General features: G+C 38.7%; 1 protein-coding gene across 3 annotated transcripts in view; it reads left to right on the forward strand.

Moving 5' to 3' along the window:
* The window catches only part of col4a6 (collagen, type IV, alpha 6), a 186,396-nt gene that overhangs the window by 71,792 nt on the left and 92,186 nt on the right, over positions 1-22,418 (forward strand). For all 3 annotated transcript variants that reach the window (XM_062066123.1, XM_062066124.1, XM_062066125.1), the window contains exon 4: positions 18,651-18,728. In XM_062066123.1, the coding sequence (XP_061922107.1) occupies positions 18,651-18,728 (78 nt within the window). The remainder of the gene's footprint in view (positions 1-18,650; positions 18,729-22,418) is intronic.

The raw sequence follows: 22,418 nt of genomic DNA on the forward strand, positions 1-22,418 counted from the left end.
ACTCAAGTAAACGACACCAACATTTTATATGTTCCATTGAAAACATAGAACATTACACACGAAAACATAGAACATTACACAATCTATCAAAATGTTTTAGTACGACTTTGGTAAGCTATGAAGCCGCACCACTTGATGGATTGTACTGTGCTTCAACATACGAGTATTATTATGGTGTGTGTTTAAGGTAAGACATATTATCTTGCGTTTTGTTTCGCAATATTATGCAAAAGGAACTTGTCTTACCTTTTGGTACCTGCTGATCTGTATTTGGGATCTGCATAAGTCCTGAAAATTTGTGTGCGTCCGCCTTTGTAGTCCGTGCTGACATCGTAGTCGATAAGTTTCTTCCTTTTCTCTATCTTCTTGTTATGGGACGTTCATCCTCCGCTGTTGCCATTTCTAATATAAAGTAGTGTAAAGTTCTTACTAATATGTCAGTAAACTCATGGTTAACTGGACCGTGCCGAACCGTGATTCTGGTGTACCGTTACACAACTACTCGTCTCGGCAAAAAACGCACATGACCTCCTCCAGGGTGTGAATTGGAGCCTCGTATGAAACCAAATCTCTTTTGTCCTCGTCACCAATGACAATCACGCCCTCTTTTTATCCCGCCATTGTCTGTCTCGCCTCAGAGTAGTTAAGACAGCGCGGCCATGTCGTTTTTGTCCTCAACCGCAACTAAATTAGTATTACTCTCAGATTCAGACTTATGATATCGTACAGTTACACAATCTGACCGGGCTCTGTTCAAAAGGGAGTTTTTTCTTGCTTCCGTCCCCAATTATTTGTGTAGTTGGTTGTCTTGAACATGTGAGGAGCATGCTTCTGGACCTTCTGAAAATACATGTAATTGGCGTTATTGTTGTCTTGGAGCGAAACCTGGCTGATTCTGTCTGAGATATTTAATAATAATAATAATAATAATGTATTGGATTTATATAGCGCTTTTTTAGACACTCAAAGCACTTCACAGAGAAGTGAGAACCCGTCATTCATTCACACCTGGTGGTGGTAAGCTACATTTGTAGCCACAGCTGCCCTATTTGAGCTATAGCAAAGATTTAAAGGTCAAGCTTGCAATCCCTTTCTGGGAAAAAGCGTCACTCCGTTATTTCTTCTCTCCGTACACTTCCAGATATAACGTCAACATCATGCTATACTAAAGCAGCCTCCTTGTTGCAATTATACGTCTTATTATTAAATCACCAGAGGCGAAGTTAGCGCTGGCTGTTTATTCGAGCGCTGTCCAAACATTTGTGCTCAGATTTAAAGTTTGTTTTGTCAACACTTGTTAGAGCGCCGGGATTTATCGACCTAATAATTAACCACTCGTGAGTCCGGATCCTCAAGCGGAGGCAGTGTGTTTTCTTGCAGGTACACAAACCCACAGATAGTAGCAACATGTACACTTTTTTTATTTAATGATACAGTTCACACTGGTTCCAGGCGGGGATTTGAGGGGGTTTTCCAACACAGCCAAAAAACGCAGACTTATACTTTGTATGAATGCATTAGAGGGGTGTCAAACTCATTTGAGCTCAGGGGCCGCATGGAGGAAAATCTGTGCACACGCAGGCCAGATTATTAAAATCATGGCATTAAAACACAAAAATAAACTCAAATTCAGATTGTTTTTCTTGTCTTACTTTGGCCAAAAATAGAACAAACACATTCGGAAAATATTACAATAAAAATATAGAAAAAAATACAGGCAGCGGTAAAGTTTAGATCCATGAAGGAAAGAAGAAAGCGAATGAATATTTGTAACTGAATAAATGCACATATGCATGCAATTTTTTTTTCTTTTGTATTATTTTTTTTAATGAATCAAGTCACGTTTATGACAGGGGTGTCAAACGTACGGCTCGAGGGCAGGATCAGGCCCGTGAACAGGTTTTATCCGGCCCGCGGGATGAATTTGCTAAGTATAAAAGTTAACCTGAAATTTTTGAATGAAAGAAACAGCTGTTCTAAATGTGTCCACTGGATGTCGCAATAGCAATTCTTTGTATCTTTGTAGATGATGCTACATATTTACAAAATAAACCACATGAAAATGATCTGATACTGTCATTTGATTTTGATATACCGGTAATTTTTTTATCGTGATAGATTGAAAATTAACACCAATGAGTTGACTGATGAACATTATCACATAATTTATTCAGAAAATATAAATAATATAAAGTATATATAATATTAACCACAACAGTTAATTGTAAAAAACAGCAACATTATGATTTGTACAATTTCAGAATGTGATTGTTCCATTTTTAAACATAGAAAACAATCTGAAGTTGTCTTTATTTTTAAGTTATTGTGCCGTGATTTTACCAGTACGGCCCACTTGGGAGTAGATTTTTCTCCATGTGGCCCCCGATCTAAATTGAATTTGACACTCCTGGTTTACGACAACCTTTTTCCAAAACACAATATAGAATGTGAGATATAACAGGATAATGCATACATTTATGATTTGTTTTTGAAAACGGTTATAAAATAGCGGGGCCCCAAAAATTAACTGGGTGACCCCATTTTCTTGACTTGATGGGGTCCCTGGGACCTTGCTGCTGTTGGCCCTGTTCTCACTCACACAGTCTTTTACGGTCCCCGTAGCCTTTGTCTCTTTTTAAAAGGAATGATAGCATAAAAGGCGAACGCTTGGTCTTACTTGTTCTTGATAAACAGTTTATTTAACAGATGAACTACAACACAATATATATTTGTGCTCATAAAGTGAGTCACGGCAGTATATAGCCTACAGCCACAGCCGTTTATTTATTTATTTGAGAAGGTATGAATAAAAGTTACAGGTAAAAGTTAAAGTACCACTGATAGTCACACACACACCAGGTGTGGTGAAATTATCCTCTGCATTTGACCCATACCCTTGTTCCACCCCCTGGGAGGTGAGGGTAGCAGTGAACAGCAGCGGTGGCCGCGCTCGGGAATAATTTTGGTGATTCAACCCACAATTCCAACCCTTGATGCTTAGTGCCAAGCAGGTAATGGGTCCCATTTTTATACTCTTTGGTATGACTCGGCCGGGGTTTGAATATACAACCTACCATTACCTACCATTAGTCATCATCTAACAACAAGGCCTGCTCAGTGGCCTTGTGGTTAGATGACTAATCAAAACAAAGGCACATTGACTAAGATGATAACACAATTAACTGACATATTAGTTAAAGGCCTACTGAAATGAATTTTTTTGATTCAAACGGGGATAGCAGATCCATTCTATGTGTCATACTTGATCATTTCGCGATATTGCCATATTTTTGCTGAAAGGATTTAGTAGGGAACATCGACGATAAAGTTCGCAACTTTTGGTTGCTGATAAAAAAAAGCCTTGCCTGTACCGGAAGTAGCGTGACGTCACAGGCTGGAGGGCTGCTCAAATTTCCCCATTGTTTACAATGCAGTGAGAGAGATTCGGACCGAGAAAGCGACGATTACCCCATTAATTTGAGCGAGGATGAAAGATTCGTGGATGAGGAAAGTGAGAGTGAAGGACCAGCGTGCAGTGCAGGACGTATCTTTTTTCGCTCTGATTGTAACTTAGGTACAAGGGCTCATTGGATTCCACACTTTCTCCTTTTTCTATTGTGGACCACGGATTTGTATTTCAAACCACCTCGGATACTATATCCTATTGAAAATGAGAGTCGAGAACGCAAAATGGACATTCACAGTGACTTTTATCTCCACGACAATACATCGGCGAAACACTTTCGCTGCGGAGCTAACGTGATAGCATCGGGCTCAAATGCAGATAGAAACAAAATAAATAAACCCCTGACTGGAAGGATAGACAGAAGATCAACAATACTATTAAACCATGGACATGAATATACACGGTTAATGCTTTCCAGCCTGGCGAAGGTTAACAATGCTGTTGCTAACGACGCCATTGAACCTAACTTAGCAACCGGACCTCACAGAGCTATGCTAAAAACATTAGCTATCCACCTACGCCAGCCAGCCCTCATCTGCTCATCAACACCCGTGCTCACCTGCGTTCCAGCGATCGACGGTGCGACGAAGGACTTCACCCGATCACAGATGCGGTCGGCGAGACGGAGGAAGTTAAGTTGAGTTCGGCGGCTAACGCGTCTGCTATCCATCTCTGTCTTCCTGGTTGTGTTGCTGTAGTCCACCGCTAATACACCGATCCCACTTACTACTTTCTTCTTTGCAGTTTCCATTGTTCATTAAACAAATTGCAAAAGATTCACCAACACAGATGTCCAGAATACTGTGGAATTTTGGGATGAAAACAGAGCTTTTTTGTATTGGATTCAGTGGGGTACCAATACTTCCGTATCAATCGTTGACGTCACGCGCATACATCATCATATCTAGACGTTTTCAACCGGAAGTGTGGCGGGAAATTTAAAATTGCACTTTATAAGTTAACCCGGCCGTATTGGCATGTGTTGCAATGGTAAGATTTCATCATTGATATATAAACTATCAGACTGCGTGGTCGGTAGTAGTGGGTTTCAGTAGGCCTTTAAATCTATTATTAGTGGCTTACGGTGTTGTGCCAAAAACTGATTCCCTGCCACAAATGGATTCCCGCCGCTTGAGCGCGCATCTCTCGATAAAGCTCCACTGCTGTGGCTTCGTCTGTCCACACATGATTACTGCATGTAAGACCAACACTTTATATCCGTGGTTATTGTAACGATGTGTTTGAAATTATTTAAGCCTTTATCATATCCGAAAAATGAAAGAGTTGGCCATTTCTACGTTGTTAATGAGATTGTAAAGGACTGTTGTTGATCCTAAAACCTCTTTCTTGTTTAGAAGCTAACATACAATATCAACTGTTATTTGTTCATGCACACAGAAAGTGTGGAGTTTGCATGTTCTCCGCGTGACGGCGTGGGTTCCCTCCGAGTACTCCGTCTTCCTCCCTGCCTCCAAAGACATGCACCTGGGGGTGGGCAACACTAAGGGGTCCCTAGTGTGTGAATGTGAGCGTAAATGCTGCGATGAGGTGGCGACTTGTCCAGGGTGTACCCTGCCTTCTGCCTGAGTGCAGCTGGGATAGGCTCCAGTAAAAACAACAACAACAAAAAAACATATACACGTTGGTGGCCTCTGCGGTGTTCCACGCCATCGTCTGCTGGGGTGGCTGGAGCATGGCCAATGACAGGAGCAGACCCAACAAAGCAACCAAGAGAGCCGACTCCACCCTCGGCCAGTGTCCAATGAGCGAGGATGCGTCCGATACACACGATACAATATAGCAGTGAACCTCTATTTTCCCGCTGTTCTAAATCAAATCAAATCAACTTTATTAAACTTAAATGCGCATTTGTTATGTACTGTTTACTTGCATTTACTCATCTAATGTGGTGACCATCTTCAAAATCGGAAGTTGGATGACGGCACACGAAAAGGGTCTATAAATGGGGAGCACAATGAAAGTCGGCTGTCCAATCACGCAGTAATCTATAAACAGTAAGGGAAAAATAATCGCTAAAGGACACACTGGTAGTGCACGTACGCCCTAATCTGCAATTCCAGAGAGGCACTCAAGGTGTGCTCCCAGTAGGGCTTACGTATTTTTAAGTGTCTAAATTTCAGCATGAAGGCTACATTTTGGACATCAAACTTCCTAGTGGCCCCTTTGAGACACATTTACAATTGGTGAAATGTGTACCGTATTTTCTGCACCATAGGGCGCACCCGAGGAATGGTCTATTTTCGATCTTTTTTCATATATAAAGCGCACCGGACTATAGGGCGTATTAAAGGAGTCATTATATTATAGAAAAAAATGCTAAATGGAAAACACTTCCTTGTGGTCTACATAACATGTAATGGTGGTTCTTTGGTCAAAATGTTGCATAGATTATGTTTTACGGATCATCTTCAAGCCGCTTTCTGACAGTCGCTTCAGGATGCGCCGTTTTATGGGCGGTCTTATTTACGTGGCCCACCTTCGACAGCGTCTTCTCTCCGTCATCTTTGTTGTGCGGTGTAGCGTGCATGGACGGGAGTGGAAGAAGTGTCAAAAGATGGAGCTAACTGGTTTAATGACATTCAGACTTTACTTGTGAAGTGAAGTGAATTATATTTATATAGCGCTTTTTTCTAGTGACTCAAAGCGCTTTACATAGTGAAACCCAATATCTAAGTTACATTTAAACCAGTGTGGGTGACCCTGGGAGCAGGTGGGTAAAGTGTCTTGCCCAAGGACACAACAGCAGTGACTAGGATGGCGGAAGCGGGGATAGAACTTCGAACCCTCAAGTTGCTGGCGCGGCCACTCTACCAACCGTGCTATACCGCCCCACTACTACTACTAGTACTTAAATCAAGAACAGAGCAGCATCACCTCATCCGCCGGAAATGTGTCCCGTGAAAAATCGTCTGACCGGAACTCTCTAATAACTAAAGTTCCCTGGGTGAATAATACACACTCACTACACCGGTATGTTTTAGCGCTTTAATAGATAAGAACTTTACACTACTTTATATTAGAAATGGCAACAGCAGAGGATGAATGCCCCATAACAAGAAAATAGAGAAAAAGAAAAAGTTTATCGGCTGCGGTATCTCCATGGACTACAAAGGCGGATGCGCACATTTTTTCAGGACTTATGCAGATCCCAAATACAGATTAGCAGGTAACATAAGGTAAAAAAAGTTGCTTTTGCATAATATTGCGAAACAAAACGGCAGATAATATGTCTTACATTATACACACACCATAATAATACTCGTATGTTGAAGCACAGTACAATCCATCAAGCGGTGCGGCTTCATAGCTTACCAAAGTCGTACTAAAACATTTTGATAGATTTTTGAGCGCCGTGTGTAACGTTATATATTTTCAATGGAACATTTAAAATGTTGGTGTTGTTTACTTCAGTCATATTGCCATCATAGTGCAGTCTACACGTATCTCTTATGTGTGACTGCCATCTACTGGTCACACTTATCATTACACCATGTACCAAATAAAATAGCTTTGAGGCCGGTAAACAAAACCAGAATTATTCCGTCCATTAGGTGTGCCTTATAGTCCTGAAAATACGGTAACCTTTAAATGTTCCACATTAGAGGAACTACAGCATCAGTGCAGTGCAGTCTCATATCATCAGGGATAGAGAGACTCTGCTCGAGGATATGCTAAACTCGCACTGCCGCTATTAGTGGAGTCATGCTACTGTTTACTGCTGCATGCCCATTCTTGACTGGCTTCAATTCAGGCTCATTAAACAAAGCCAAATTGGCAAAATTCCGCCTCTCCTTGCTAATTATTCTCTTGAAGGACTACCAGTTGACGTGGAGAAGAGTGAGCCTAATCCTGTTTAATAGCCTTGTTTCGGCTTTGTCGTGCAATCCCAAAATGAGGAGAAAAAAGAAATGACATGAATATTTTGTGCAAAGGTTTGAGTCAGTGACTGCACGAAAGGCAACAAAGTGAAACTGCAAATTTACGAATTGGGTGGCCTAATTCCTGGAACTTCCGATGCATGTGTGCTGGCGTATGGAATAAACAGTAGACGAGGAACGAAGCCGGACGGCCAAACACAGCTGGTTTGTCTCCTGCCGTGGACGTGGGAAGGAAGACGGAAGAAGAAAGGAAGAAGACAAACTAGATAGAGGAGAAGGGAGGCCGGCTATTTCTAGGCTTCCTTTGCTTAGGACAGCATTCATTTATCAGAGTGTTATTTTATTTTACCATCATAACATTAATTTAGTACTGTAGCACAGTGCCTTTTATTTAGCACCGTAGCTTCACAAGGCAATTAAAAGCATCCTCTTGCATCTTCCTCCTCCAGAGGCCTCGACGTGTACGAGGTTTACTGTACATTCCTTCTCCGTCCCAATCCTGACCTTTGAACCTTCTAAGTCAGGGATGTCAAACTGCTTTTCAGTGAGGGCCACATGGCAGTTATGGCTGCCATCAGAGGGTCGCTTGTAACAGTGAACAATGTAGGAAATTGCCTCTAGATTTCATTATTAATTATATAAATTGTTTTAAGTAGACTGTCGATTTTACAGTAAAAGCTTTACATTTACAAAATGTTAGAGATAATATCGGCAGGCCGATAAATGCTTTAAAATTTAATATCGGAAATTACTGATATCGTTTTTTATATTATCGGTATCGTTTATTTATTTTATTTTATTTTTTTTAAATTAAATCAACATAAAACACACAAGATACATTTACAATTAGTGCACCAACCCAAATAACCTCCCTCCCCCATTCACACTCATTCACACAAAAGGGTTGTTTCTTTCTGTTATTAATATTCTGGTTCCTACATTATATATCAATATATATCAATACAGTCTGCAAGGGATACAGTCCGTAAGCACACATGATTGTGCGTGCTGCTGGTCCACTAATAGTACTAACCTTTAACAGTTAATTTTACTCATTTTCATTAATTACTAGTTTCTATGTAACTGTTTTTATATTGTTTTACTTTATTTTTTATTCAAGAAAATGTTTTTAATTTATTTATCTTATTTTATTTTATTATTTTTTTAACCATACCTGGTTGTCCAAATTAGGCATAATAATGTGTTAATACCAAGACTGTATAAAATATCGGTTGATATCGCTATCGGTTGATATCGGTATCGGTAATTAAAGAGTTGGACAATATCGGAATATCGGATATTGGCAAAAAGCCATTATCGGACATCCCTACAAAATGTTACTGTAAAATATATATATTTTTTATTTCTTAGATTTTAAAACATTACCACTGTTTAATTTTTTTGTTTTTTACGGAAAAAGCTGGCAGCTTAGTTGCCAGAATGTTCCTATTAAATTTACATTGGTTTTTTACAACATTATATTGTTAATGGAAAAACAGTCCAAGATACTTTTTTATTCTGGCAACTTAGCTGCCAGTTTTTCTACCTTAAAAACAAATGTATCGTTTTTTTTTCCATTTACAGTAATACACCGTTAAAAACAAGATTTTACAGTAAATATATGGCAGCTCAGTCAACAGAATTTTTAACGCAAAAAAAAAAATTGGGAATCATTTTTCAATTTACAGTAATATGCTGTAAAGAACACCGTAACATGTATTGTCATTTGTATTAATTTGATGGGTAGTTTGCTGTAAAATCATAAGTCAAGCAGATACTTTTATTTAGACAAAAACATTTTTGGAAAGTATGATAATATACTGTAATATTTGTTGCATTAATAGATACTATTAAAGTTTAAAATGCATGCAATTTCAAGCAGTACATATATTTTTCTGTCAAAATGAAAAAAAATCCATTACATTTAGCATACTTGCCAACCCTCCCGTTTTTAGCGGGAGAATCCCGGTATTCAGTGCCTCTCCCGACAACCTCCCGGCAGAGATTTTCTCCCGACAAACTCCCGGTATTCAGCCGGAGCTGGAGGCCACGCCCCCTCCAGCTCAATGCGGACCTGAGACTGAGTGGGGACAGCCTGTTCTCACGTCCGCTTTCCCACAATATAAACAGCTTGCCTAACGAATTCAAACGAATGGAAACAAGAATTTCAGTTAATCTAGGACAGTTCGAAGGGGAAGGTGTATGTTGCCTGTAAATATGTAGAACAGACTTCGCCATTGAACACGGTGGCCGAAATGATATACTCATCATGAACGGAGAAGTTAAACAGGACAATACTGCCATCTAATGGATAGCCACCGGAACACTGAAATTCAAGTATTTCTTTTATGTAAATAAAATAAATAAATATATATATATATATATATATATATATATATATATATATATATATATATATATATATATATATATATATATATATATATATATATATATATGTATATATATATATATATATATATATATATATATATATATATATATATATATATATATATAGCTAGAATTCACTGAAAGTCAAGTATTTCATACATATATATATATATATATATATATATATATATATATATATATGAAATATATATGAAATACTCGAGTTGGTGAATTCTAGCTGTAAATAACCACGCCCCCCCCCTACCCCCCACCTCCCGATATTGGAGGTCTCAAGGTTGGCAAGTATGCATTTAGTGAGAAAATATTAAGTACTTTATTGACACATGTCATTTCCAGGTGTTTGCGGGCCAGATAAAGTGATGTCGCGGGCCAGATCTGGCCCCAGGGCCTTGAGTTTGACATAGCTGTTCTAAGTGCTCCACACGTTTCGCACTAAGGAATTCCGTCACCTTTATCTAAAAACACTCCTGTCCCGTCGTGCTACCTGCACGCCACCAAATGGCTCCATGGCTTTCTGCGTTATGTTTTGGGTAGTTTCACCCTAGATAACATCTGCAGGACCTATAGGAATGATAGAGCAAGTCCAGGCGAGGAGAAAGAGGATACACACATACACCTTGGGACAGGAGAACAACACTGATTGGGCAGCAACAAGCGTAAACGTGTAGATTGAATGCAGGTTATTGTTCAGTTAGGTTTCATCGCTGCCGAATAAAAATAACTTTATAATGAAGATTTGTAGCATTTTATACATTTTTCTGCCACAAACTGCATTTTAAATGGAAAACCAACTCCCTCACCATTTATTTATTGTACTCTAGCCTTTAATTACTTTTTCAAGTTTTTTTTTTATGCACATTTTGACTTTTTTTTCCTACATTGATGGCCAATGTGCTTGTGCTGAATGTAGCCGTAGGTGTGTGAGAGATGTTAATTCATTGTTTCACTAATTTAGGTAGTTTATGAATGATTGCTGTTTTTATTGCATATTGTTGGCTGCTGGCAATCTACAAACCCCAAAACCAGTGAAGTTGGCACGTTGTGTAATTCGTAAATAAAAACAGAATACAATGATTTGCAAATCCTTTTCAACTTATATTCAATTTAATAGACTGCAAAGACAAGATATGTTATGTTCGAACTGAGAAACTTAATTTTTTTTGCAAATAATCATCAACTTAGAATTTAATGGCAGCAACACATTGCAAAAAAGTTGGCACCGGGGCATTTTTACCACTGTGCTACATGGCCTTTCCTTTTAACAACACCCAGTAAACGTTTGGGAACTGAGGAGACACATTTTTGAAGCTTTTCAGGTGGAATTATTTTCCATTTTTGCTTGAAGTACAGCTTAAGTTGTTCAACAGTCCGGGGTCTCCATTGTGGTAATTTAGGCTTCATATTGCGCCACACATTTTCAATGAGATAACGTTGCTTGGATGGCAAGATATGTTGTTCTAAAACCTGTATGTAGCTTTCAGCATTAATGGTGCCTTCACAGATGTGTAAGTTACCCATGCCTAGGGAACTAATACACCCCCATACCATCACAGATGCTGGCTTTAGAACTTCGCGCCTATAACAATGGTTCTTTTCCTCTTTGTTCCGGAGGACACGACGTCCACAGTTTCCAAACACAATTTGAAATGTGGACTTGTCAAACCACAAAACACTTTTCCACTTTGCATCAGTCCATCTTAGATGAGCTCGGGCCCAGCAAAGCTGGCGGGGTTTCTGGGTGTTGTTGATAAATGTATTTCGCTTTGCATAGTAGAGTTTTAACTTGCACTTACAGATGTAGTGACGAACTGTAGTTACTGACAGTGGTTTTCTGAAGTATTGCTGAGCCCATGTGGTGATATCCTTTACACACAGATGTCGGTTTTTGATGCAGTACCGCCTGAGGGATCGAAGGTCACGGGCATTCAATGTTGGTTTTCGGCCTTGCAGTGATTTCTCCGGATTCTCTGAACCTTTTGAATATTACGGACCGTAGATGGGGAAATTCCTAAATTCCTTGCAATAGCTCCCCATCAGTGAACGCCTTTACACAGCTTGCAATCAGTTTAGCTACCTTGAAGCTGGCCCTTAAAGATGCCAGGTTTGCCTGTGTTTGGCGTAGCATTGTACTCTGCTGGGCATCAAATTCACGGTTCAGCATAGCCGGCGTTTCTCCTCTCACTTTGCCCATCAAGCTCGCATACTGCCCTCCAGTGGCGAGAGTCAGAGTGTCGCCGAGTTTTAAATTCTTTAAACACAGCCACTGTCTCTTTGCAGATTAGACACACTGCAAAACTCAGTGGCCTAGTGGTTAGAGTGTCCGCCCTGAGATCGGTAGGTTGTGAGTTCAAACCCTGGCCGAGTCATGCCAAAGACTATGAAAATGGGACCCATTACCTCCCTGCTTGGCACTCAGCATTAAGGGTTGGAATTGGGGGTTAAATCACAAAAAATTATCACTGCTGCTCACTTCTCCCCTCACCTCCCAGGGGGTGATCAAGGGTGATGGGTCAAATGCAGAGAATAATTTCGCCACACCTAGCGTGTGTGTGACAATCATTGTGGTACTTTACCTTTAACTTTAAAAAGTCAAAACTGTACTCCCGGAAACTATTTTGCGTTTCCCCAACGATTTCGGCATTTTTTTTTTTCCTGGCGCACTATTTGACTGAAAGAGCACGCACTTGACGTCACGTTATCGATGGGAAAATGCATTTTTAGACTGGCCTGAGCGGCTAGGAGACCCCAAGAGTAACACGCGGTAGAAAATGGATTGATGAATGGGCTAGAAAGGACAGATTAAAAAATAATTAAACAAAACAATTAAAATAATAATAATTTTTTTAACTTGGGATTTCAGTGTTTCCCATAAACTGCCAAGATACCTGTGGCAGTGGGGGCGTGGCTATGGGCGTGGTCACCATGACATCATCGAGTAATTTGCATAATTTACTACAATGATATGATTTTCTCTAAAAAGGCTAAAAAAATGTAGACTTACTAATTAATAATAACAGTTTTGTTTTAAACGTCCATCCATCCATCCATTTTACAATATAACACTTTATGTACATATTTATATACAGATTTGAACTTAAGTTATTCACTGAAATATATTTATTAATTGTGGTTCTTACAAAAAATATATCTTATAAAAATATAAAAGCTAAAGTGTCTCTTAAAGCTCTGCCCCTTTAATTAGTGCATACTAAATAATTTAACTTTAGCCTACTACTACAACCATATTATTTACCAGCAACATAAAGTGAAACAGAGGCAGAGGTGTCCTGCCACAGTCAGTAACAAATAAACAGAAAACAGTAGTGGTGGTAGATAGACACAAAGCTTCATCAAACATCTGATCCACTGAACAAAGAGCTCCAAAAATCTTGATCCTACACTTTTCTTTTGTAAAGTAAATCTGAACAGCCGATATGGGCATCTACATCAACTATATGATTTGCCTGAGAAGCTTGTGGCGGCCTTAATTCTTTCGTGGCGGGCCGCGACAAATAAATGAATGTGTGGGAAACACTGGATTTACCGTGGGCCAGATTTTGGACGCTGGCGAGCCGTATCCGTAGTTTGGGAACCACTGCACTAAAGAATCCCCTCACCTTTATGTATCCTATGCCTGTTTTTCGAGCCTTGTATATTTTTTCTATTACCTGTGCGCGCGCTCGTCTTCCACCTGAACATCCCACAGCGTCTCGTGTGTTCAACCTCGGGGCGCCGCCGGGCTCAGCATCTGTTTGTCTGGGTGTGGACGGATCAGTGTCCCGTGCACATCGCCAACACCCCCTCAGGCTCCGGCTGGATTATGTTGCACAACAATGACTGAATATGACACAGACACAACTGGCGCAGGAGACTAAAATGATGATTAAGAGGGGAAAAAAAAGTCAGTTTGTGTTTTATTTCAATAACGTTTGTGTGCTGTGTCCGTTCCAATGCTCGCCTTCTTGGCCTCCTTCTGTCACGGTGATTACAGAAGTCCAGGAGATCAGAGACCTGCACCGCTGACCTTTCCCCTCCTTTTCTCTTTCTCCTTATTCTCTGTGCCAAACTCCTCTCCCCTCCATCACCACGGTAATCTTTGGGTGTGCTGATGCTGATGGCCCGAGGTGGTGAAACACATACACCTTGTTGTTGTTCTTTACATCCTTTTGTGTGTCTGTCTCTTTTACTTTTCAACCGCTGCAGTGTAAACATTTGTCAGAACAATGTTTTCTGTGTTACTATTTTCTGACAAATACACCACAAACCCTACGTGTCAAAGTCAAGGCCGGCGGGCCAGATCCAGCCCACAAATTAATTATCTATGGCTCCCGGGATGATATTTGATTAGTATTCGAAGCGACCTGTTTTGCACGCACCAATACTCCATCAGTGTTGGTGCTAGGAATTTTCAAAATGGGGCCCCAGGGACCCCGTCAAGTCATAAAAATGGGGTCCCACAGTAAATTTTTGGGATCCCACTTTTTTTTCACCGTTTTCAAAACAAATGATAAATGTATGCATTTTCCTGTTATACCTCACATTCTATGTTGTGTTTTGTAAAAAGGTTGTCATAAACATCACTTAATTCAGTGTTTTTCAACCTTTTTTGAGCCAAGGCACATTTTTAGTGTTGAAAAAATCCGGAGGCACACGACCAGCAGAAATCATTAAAAAACAAAACTCAGTTGACAGTAAAAAGTCGTTGTTGCAATTGTTGGATATGAATTTAAAGCATAACCAACCATGCATCAATATAGCTTTTGTCTCAAAGTAGGTGTACTGTAACGACATGACTTATTTAGAGTTTTTTGCTGTTTTCCTGTGTGTAGTGTTTTAGTTCTTGTCTTGCGCTCCTATTTTGGTGGCTTTTTCTCTTTTTTTTTGGTATTTTCCTGTAGCAGTTTCATGTCTTCTTTAAAGCGATATTTCCCACATCTACTTTGTTTTAGCAATCAAGAATATTTCAGTTGTTTGTATCCGTCTTTGTGGGGACATTGTTGATTGTCATGTCATGTTCGGATGTACATTGCCTTTGCTCCACAGTAAGTCTTTGCTGTCGTCCAGCATTCTGTTTTTGTTTACTTTGTAGCCAGTTCAGTGCGTAGCCTTCCCAAAGCTTTAATGCCTTTTCTTAGGGGCACTCACCTTTTGTTTATTTTTGGTTTAAGCATGAGACACCTTTTTACCTGCACGCTGCCTCCCGCTGTTTCCGACATCTACAAAGCAATTAGCTACTGGCCGCCACCTACTGATATGGAAGAGTATTACACGGTTACTCTGCCGAGCTGTAGACAGCACCGACACTCAACAACAACACATCATCTGCAGACTATAATTACTTGTTTGCAAAAAATATTTTTAACCCAAATAGGTGAAATTAGATAATCTCCCGCGGCACACCAGACTGTATCTCACGGCACACTAGTATGCCGCGGCACAGTGGTTGAAAAATACTGACTTAATTCATTTAAAAAAATAATACAAAAGTAAACACATTTTTATGCATATGTAAATGTATCAGTTACTTTCTTCTTTCCTTCATGGATCTAAACTTTACAGCTGTTTTTTTTCCCCATATTTTTGTTGTAATATTTTCAGAATGTGTATGTTCTATTTTTGGCCAAAGTAAGACAAAGAAAACAATCTGAAGTTGTCTTTACTTTTTAGTTTTAATGCCATGATATTAATAGTCCGGCCCTCGTGTGCACATATTTTCACAGAGCTAAAATGAGTTTGACACCCCTGCACCACATGGCGGCGCTATTGTGGTATTTACTTGAAATTTCTCTCACAGCCCACTGTAACTTTAATGTGTCGCATGACCCCCAAATCCGGTGCAGTGACAAGCGCACGTGGGATTTTTGAGCAGGCTTGATTAAAAAACATGTCCTCCATCAAGCAAAATGTCTTTAAAGGGACTTAAAAATTAATTTCCAATAGGTCATTGACCATTTGTCTAATGATTATAAAACATTGAGGATAGTTCTAAATTATACACAACCTCGATTTACAAACTTACTTGGTTCTTGAACATGGTTCGCCAACCGAAACGTTTGTATAGTGAAACAGATTTCCCTATAAGAAACAATGTAAACATGAATAATTGGTTCTCGCCCTGACAAAAAAAAGCGTACCTTGAAGACACTACAATGTGTATGCATGCTGTATATATATAAAACCAACATAACAAGCGGGTATCCAGAATCCAAAAACAACAGCCAGTGGAAGTGTCAATGCGCCACTAAATTTAGTCTCTTTGGTGCGCTCCAAAATGTAACCACACGTGTTGTTACTATAAAAACAGAAAAGGAAAATCCTTTTACCTTGTGTCCTTGAATACAAAACCCAAAACCAGTGAAGTTGGCACGTTGTGTAAATCGTAAATGAAAACAGAATACAATGATTTGCAAATCCTTTTCAACTTATATTCAATTGAATAGACTGCAAAGACAAGATATTTAATGTTCGAACTGAGAAACTTCCTTTTTTTTTTGTGCAAATATTCATTAACTTAGAATTTAATGGCAGCAACACATTGCAAAAAAGTTGTCACTGGGGCATTTTTACCACTGTGTTACATGGCCTTTCCTTTTAACAACACTCAGTGAACGTTTGGGACCAATTTTTGAAGCTTTTCAGATGGAATTATTTCCCATTCTTGCTTGATGTACAGCTTAAGTTGTTCAACAGTCTGGGGGTCTACGTTGTGGTATTTTAGGCTTCATATTGCGCCACACATTTTCAATGGGAGACAAGTCTGGACTAAAGGCAGGCCAGTCTAGTACCCGCACTCTTTTACTACGAAGCCACGCTGTTGTAACAGGTGGCTTGGAATTGTGTTGCTAAAATAAGCAGGGGCGTCCATGATAATGTTGCTTGGATGGCAACATATAATGCTCCAAAACCTGTATGTAGTTTTCAGCATTAATGGTGCCTTCACAGATGTGTAAGTTACCCATGCCTTGGGCACTAATACAGATGCCGGCTTTTGAACTTTGCGCCTAGAACAATCTGGATGATTCTTTTTCGCTTTGGTTCGGAGGACACAACGTTCACAGTTTCCAAAAACAATTTGAAATGTGGACTCGTCAGACCACAGAACACTTTTACACTTTTACACTTTCCATCAGTCCATTTTATATGAGCTCGGGCCCAGCGAAGCCGGTCAGCGTTTCTGGGTGTTGTTGATAAATGGCTTTTGCTTTGCGTAGTAGAGTTTTAACTTGGTTCACAGGGCAATAAGTTGATGGTGTTTAATATATGCAAAAAAAATAACAATATACTTCAATTATATACAAAACGCAAAACCAGTCAAGTTGGCACGTTGTGTAATTCGTAAATAAAAACGGAATACAATGATTTGCAAATCTGTGTGTTTTTGGGTGTTGTTGATGAATGGCTTTCGCTTTGCATAGTAGAGTTTTAACTTGCACTTACAGATGTAGTGACGAGCTGTACTTCCTGACAGTGGTTTTCTGAAGTGTTCCTGAGTTATTGTGGTGATATTCTTTACACACTGATGTCACTTTTTGATGCGGTACCGCCTGAGGGATCAAAGGTCTGTAATATCATCGCTTACGTGCAGTGATTTCTCCAGATTCTCTGAACCTTTTGATGGTATTACGGACAGTTGATGGTGAAAATCCCTAAATTCCTGGCAATGGCTCGTAGAGAAATGTTGTTCTTAAAATGTTGGACAATTTGCTCACACATTTGTTGACAAAGTGGTGACCCTCGCCCCATCCTTGTTTGTGAATGACTGAGCATTTCATGGAAGCTGCTTTTATACCCAATCTTGGCACCCACCTGTTCCCAATTAGCCTGTTCACCTGTGGGATGTTCCAAATAAGTGTTTGATGACCATTCCTCAACTTTCTCAGTCTTTTTTGCCACTTGTGCCAGCTTTTAAGAAACATGTTGCAGGCATCAAATTCCAAATGAGCTAATATTTGCAAAAAATAACAACATTTTCCAGTTCGAACGTTAAATATCTTGTCTTTGCAGTCTATTCAATTGAACATAGGTTGAAAAGGATTTGCAAATCATTGTATTCTGTTTTTATTTACGAATTACGCAACGTGCCAACTTCACTGGTTTTGGGGTTTGTAGATTTAGCGTCCGTGAATCGAGGTCCCACTGTACTGTAATAAATAGCTTTACTTTTTTTTGCTGTATGGATTAGTGAACTGGAAACAGAACTATGGGGAACATCTGGTTTAAAATCAAATTAAGATATTTCTGTATATGTTATTTAATGTCCTTGTCCCAAATTGAAGTATGTATTTGCTGTCTTTCCCAGGCCCTGTTTTAATGGGTTTAACACGTCTAGGCCAGCTCATGATGACTTCTGGGGGTCCTAACAGTCGGGGGTGTTGAACCCTGCTTGTTTTTGGGACCCAAATCACCCTTCTACTTCATCACTTTTCATTTTCTCATAACCTTCATCATCCATTGGCCCCCCCATCACCCTTTTAATCCCCTAATCGCGCTGAAATGTGACCCCTGACCCCACACTGACCTAAAAACCCTGCTGTCGTACATGCATGTGGAGGTGACCCAATCTGAAGGGTGTCTCCCTCGTCTCCTTATGTGGTCCAGCCTCGCAGCATGTGGTCTATATGAGCTTATGTCACTCATACGACGGCTTATAAAAACCTTCTTTATGTTCCCCTATCAAGTTTGAAAGCGTTGTGTGTGTTTGCTAGCTATCTCAGGAATGCCACCCTAAGCCCGTTAGGTTAATCTACAGTTCACGCCGAATTCAGAAGATGCAAAGTTGTGTGTTTGAATCCTGAAAAACTCAAAACGTATGTGACATGTTTGTTTTAAGTGCTGTCAAAGGATCTTAAAGCACTCCCTTGTCTCCCCAGGGGACCAACTTTGACGAGCCGTGTTACGGTCTGGACTGCAGCAGAGGATGCAGGTGCAACCCAGAAAAGGGCGCCAGGGTGAGTCTTCAGCTTACCGCCATCTTGGCGCTTTTTGCATCCATGGATGCGTCTGAGTTTATTCATATTTACACGTTGTCTTTTCAGTGCATAAGTGTCTTCACACTATAGAAACCAGGGTTGTACGGTATACCGGTCTAGTATAGTATCGCGGTACTAATTAATCAAAAACGGTACTATACTCTGTTTGAAAAGTACTTGTTCCCAATTTAAAACATTTTTTTTTATTAACATGACGGCGCACCGTCACGTCTTGACATTGATGGTTTTACAAGCAGAGGAGCATGTTTGGCAGCGCACAATCACAGAGTACTTACAAGCAGACACGGTGTGAAGACAGAAAGGGGAGAATCGACGCATTTTGACTTAAAAACTGACTATAAAGGTGAAGTTATAACTATGGATGTCCGATAATGGCTCTTTGCCGATATCCGATATTCCGATACTGACCAAACCTATAATTACCGATACCGATATCAACCGATACCAATATATACAGTCGTGGAATTAACACATTATTATGCCTAATTTGGACAACCAGGTATGGTGAAGATAAGGTCCTTTTTAAAAAAAAATAAAAAAAATAAATAAGATAAATTAATTAAAAACATTTTCTTGAATAAAAAAGAAAGTAAAACAATATAAAAACAGTTACATAGAAACTAGTAATTAATGAAAATGAGTAAAATTAACTGTTAAAGTTTAGTACTATTAGTGGACCAGCAGCACGCACAATCATGTGTGCTTACGGACTGTATCCCTTGCAGACTGTATTGATATATATTGATATATAATGTAGGAACCAGAATATTAATAACAGAAAGAAACAACCCTTTTGTGTGAATGAGTGTGAATGGGGGAGGGAGGTTTTTTGGGTTGGTGCACTAATTGTAAGTGTATCTTGTGTTTTTTATGTTGATTTAATTGAAAGAAAAAAAACATAACAAAAAAAAAAAAAGAAAATAAAACGCTACCGATAATTAAAAAAACGATACCGATAATTTCCAATATTACATTCTAAAGCATTTATCGGCCGATAATATCGGACATCTCTAGTTATAACACTGAAACACTGAAAAATACTGAAAAAAGACATGGCTAGCTAGCTAGCAGCTAATATCGATCCGCAGTCGGCAGTGTTTTAGCTACTTCTAAATCACTAATCCTCGCCTCCATGGTGACAAATAAAGTATGTTTCTTACAAGTATCATCCCTGCAGGACGAGGAATAGCTAAACATGCTTTACTACACACCGTAGGAGGATACAATAGCTCTCCGGCGTCACCGCTAACAAAAGATAGCGCGGCTCAATGTAAACAAAGGCCATGGGTGGATCTACACCTGACATCCACTGTAATGATACCAAGTACAATTGTCGATACTACTATGATTACATCTATATTTTCACAAAATAATTTTTAAATTTTTTTAAATTTACGTTTTGTTTATAAACTCAGGAAATACGTCCCTGGACACATGAGGAATTTGAATATGACCAATGTATGATCCTGTAACGACTTGGTATCGAATCGATACCTACATTTGTGTTATCATCCAAAATTAATGTAAAGTATCCAAACAACAGAAGAATAAGTGATTATTACATTTTAACAGAAGTGTAGATAGAACATGTTAAAAGAGAAAGTAAGCAGATGAAGAAGTGGATTAATAATCAATTTTCACAGCTTGTCCTTTATAATTTTTACAAAATAATAGAATGATAAATGACACAATATGTTACTGCATACGTCAGCATTCAAATTAGGAGCCTTTGTTTACTCACTTTCTACTAAAAAAGTTCTCTAGTATACTTTATTTAAGGCCAAAATTGTTTTTTGATTGCAATAAGAAACATATGTTTAATGCACCGTAAGATTTTTTGTTAAAATAAAGCCAAAAATGCCATTTTTTTGTGGACCACTTTATTTAGAAAAATATCAAAAAGTATCAAAATACATTTTGGTACCGATACCAAAATATTGGTATTGGGACAACCCCAATAGAAACATGCAGTTCACCATCAGTATCCAAGTGTAGGGTAAATATTGCAATATTTTGTCCCAAATCCAATCCTTACACTGTCAAAATTGATTTACTTAGAAACTTAGTACTCAGTGTGCACACGATATCTATTGAAGTATACTGGTGGAAGTATTCCATTTGAGGGCGTTAATACTGAGAAGTATGACAAAATGCACTCGAATGTTAAATGGTAGAGATGTCCGATAATATCGGCCTGCCTGTATCGGGTTTTTTTTATCGGCATCGTTTTTTTTTTTGGTTTTTTTTATTAAATCAACATAAAAAACACAAGATACACTTACAATTCCTACATTATATATCAACATATATCAATACAGTCTGCAAGGGATACAGTCCGTAAGCACACATGATTGTGCGTGCTGCTGGTCCACTAATAGTACTAACTTTTAACAATTAATTTTACTCATTTTCATTAATTACTAGTTTCTGTGTAACTGTTTTTATATTGTTTTACTTTCTTTTTTATTCAAGAAAATGTTTTTAATTTATTTATCTTATTTTATTTTATTAATTTAAAAAAAAGGACCTTATCTTCAACATAACTGGTTGTCCAAATTAGGCATAATAATGTGTTAATTCCACGACTGTATATATCGGTATCGGTTGATATCCGTATCGGTAATTAAGAGTTGGACAATATCGGAATATCGGCAAAAAAGCCATTATCAGACATCCCTATTAAATGGTAAATGGGTTATACTTGTATAGCGCTTTTCTACCTTCAAGGTACTCAAAGCGCTTTGACACTATTTCCACATTCACCCATTCACACACACCGTCACACATTCACACACTGATGGCGGCGGGGCTGCCATGCAAGGCGCTAACCACGACCCATGTTGCTCTTAAAGCAGGGGTGTCCAAACTTTTTCCACTGAGGGCCGCATTCTGAAAAATCAAAGCAAGCGGGGTCCATTTTGATATTTTTTATTTTAAAAACCAATACAATATATGTATAAAAAATATACATTCAGGCCTCCACTCAGGCTTGATCCCGGGGACCCCAAAGGGTTTTGGTCAAAAAAATATTAAAAATGTGTCATTATTCAGTATTATTATTTTTATTATTATACAAGTTTTAAATCTCTAGATCAACATTAGGTCTATCTGTCAATATAACGGTTTTAAAGATTTAAGTTGTATGCTCTTGTTGTCAAAGAAAACCCTGTTTTTTTATGGAAAAAATACAAAATATGCAATATTTTCACACAATAAAATTTTTAAGTGGAATATTTGAGATTATATAATAATTGGAGCCTTAAAAAGGTCAATAACTCATAACAACATTGATTTTAATTCATTATTATTTTTTGAGCAATGACACTTAAAAAGAAAATCACACTAAAATTATTGGGGATCCAAATAATTATAGTGTTAAAAAATACATTTGAAATTTTTTTTTACTGTTTACTTTTAACACAATAATCTCGAGATCAACTTCAGATCTATCCGTCAATTATACGTTTTATTGTTGTTTATGTTTTTCATTTGTTCGTTTTAGGCCCTTTAAAAAAACCAGCTCAGTTTTTTATATGGCAAACACAAAATATGCAACATTTTCCCCAAAAATATCTCAAATGTGACGTAATTGGAGCCTTGAATAGGTCAATAATTCATAATGACATTGATTTTGATTCATTATTATTT

The sequence above is a fragment of the Entelurus aequoreus genome, linkage group LG12, assembly GCF_033978785.1.
Source record: "Entelurus aequoreus isolate RoL-2023_Sb linkage group LG12, RoL_Eaeq_v1.1, whole genome shotgun sequence".
In the NCBI taxonomy this organism is placed as follows: Eukaryota; Metazoa; Chordata; class Actinopteri; order Syngnathiformes; family Syngnathidae; genus Entelurus; species Entelurus aequoreus.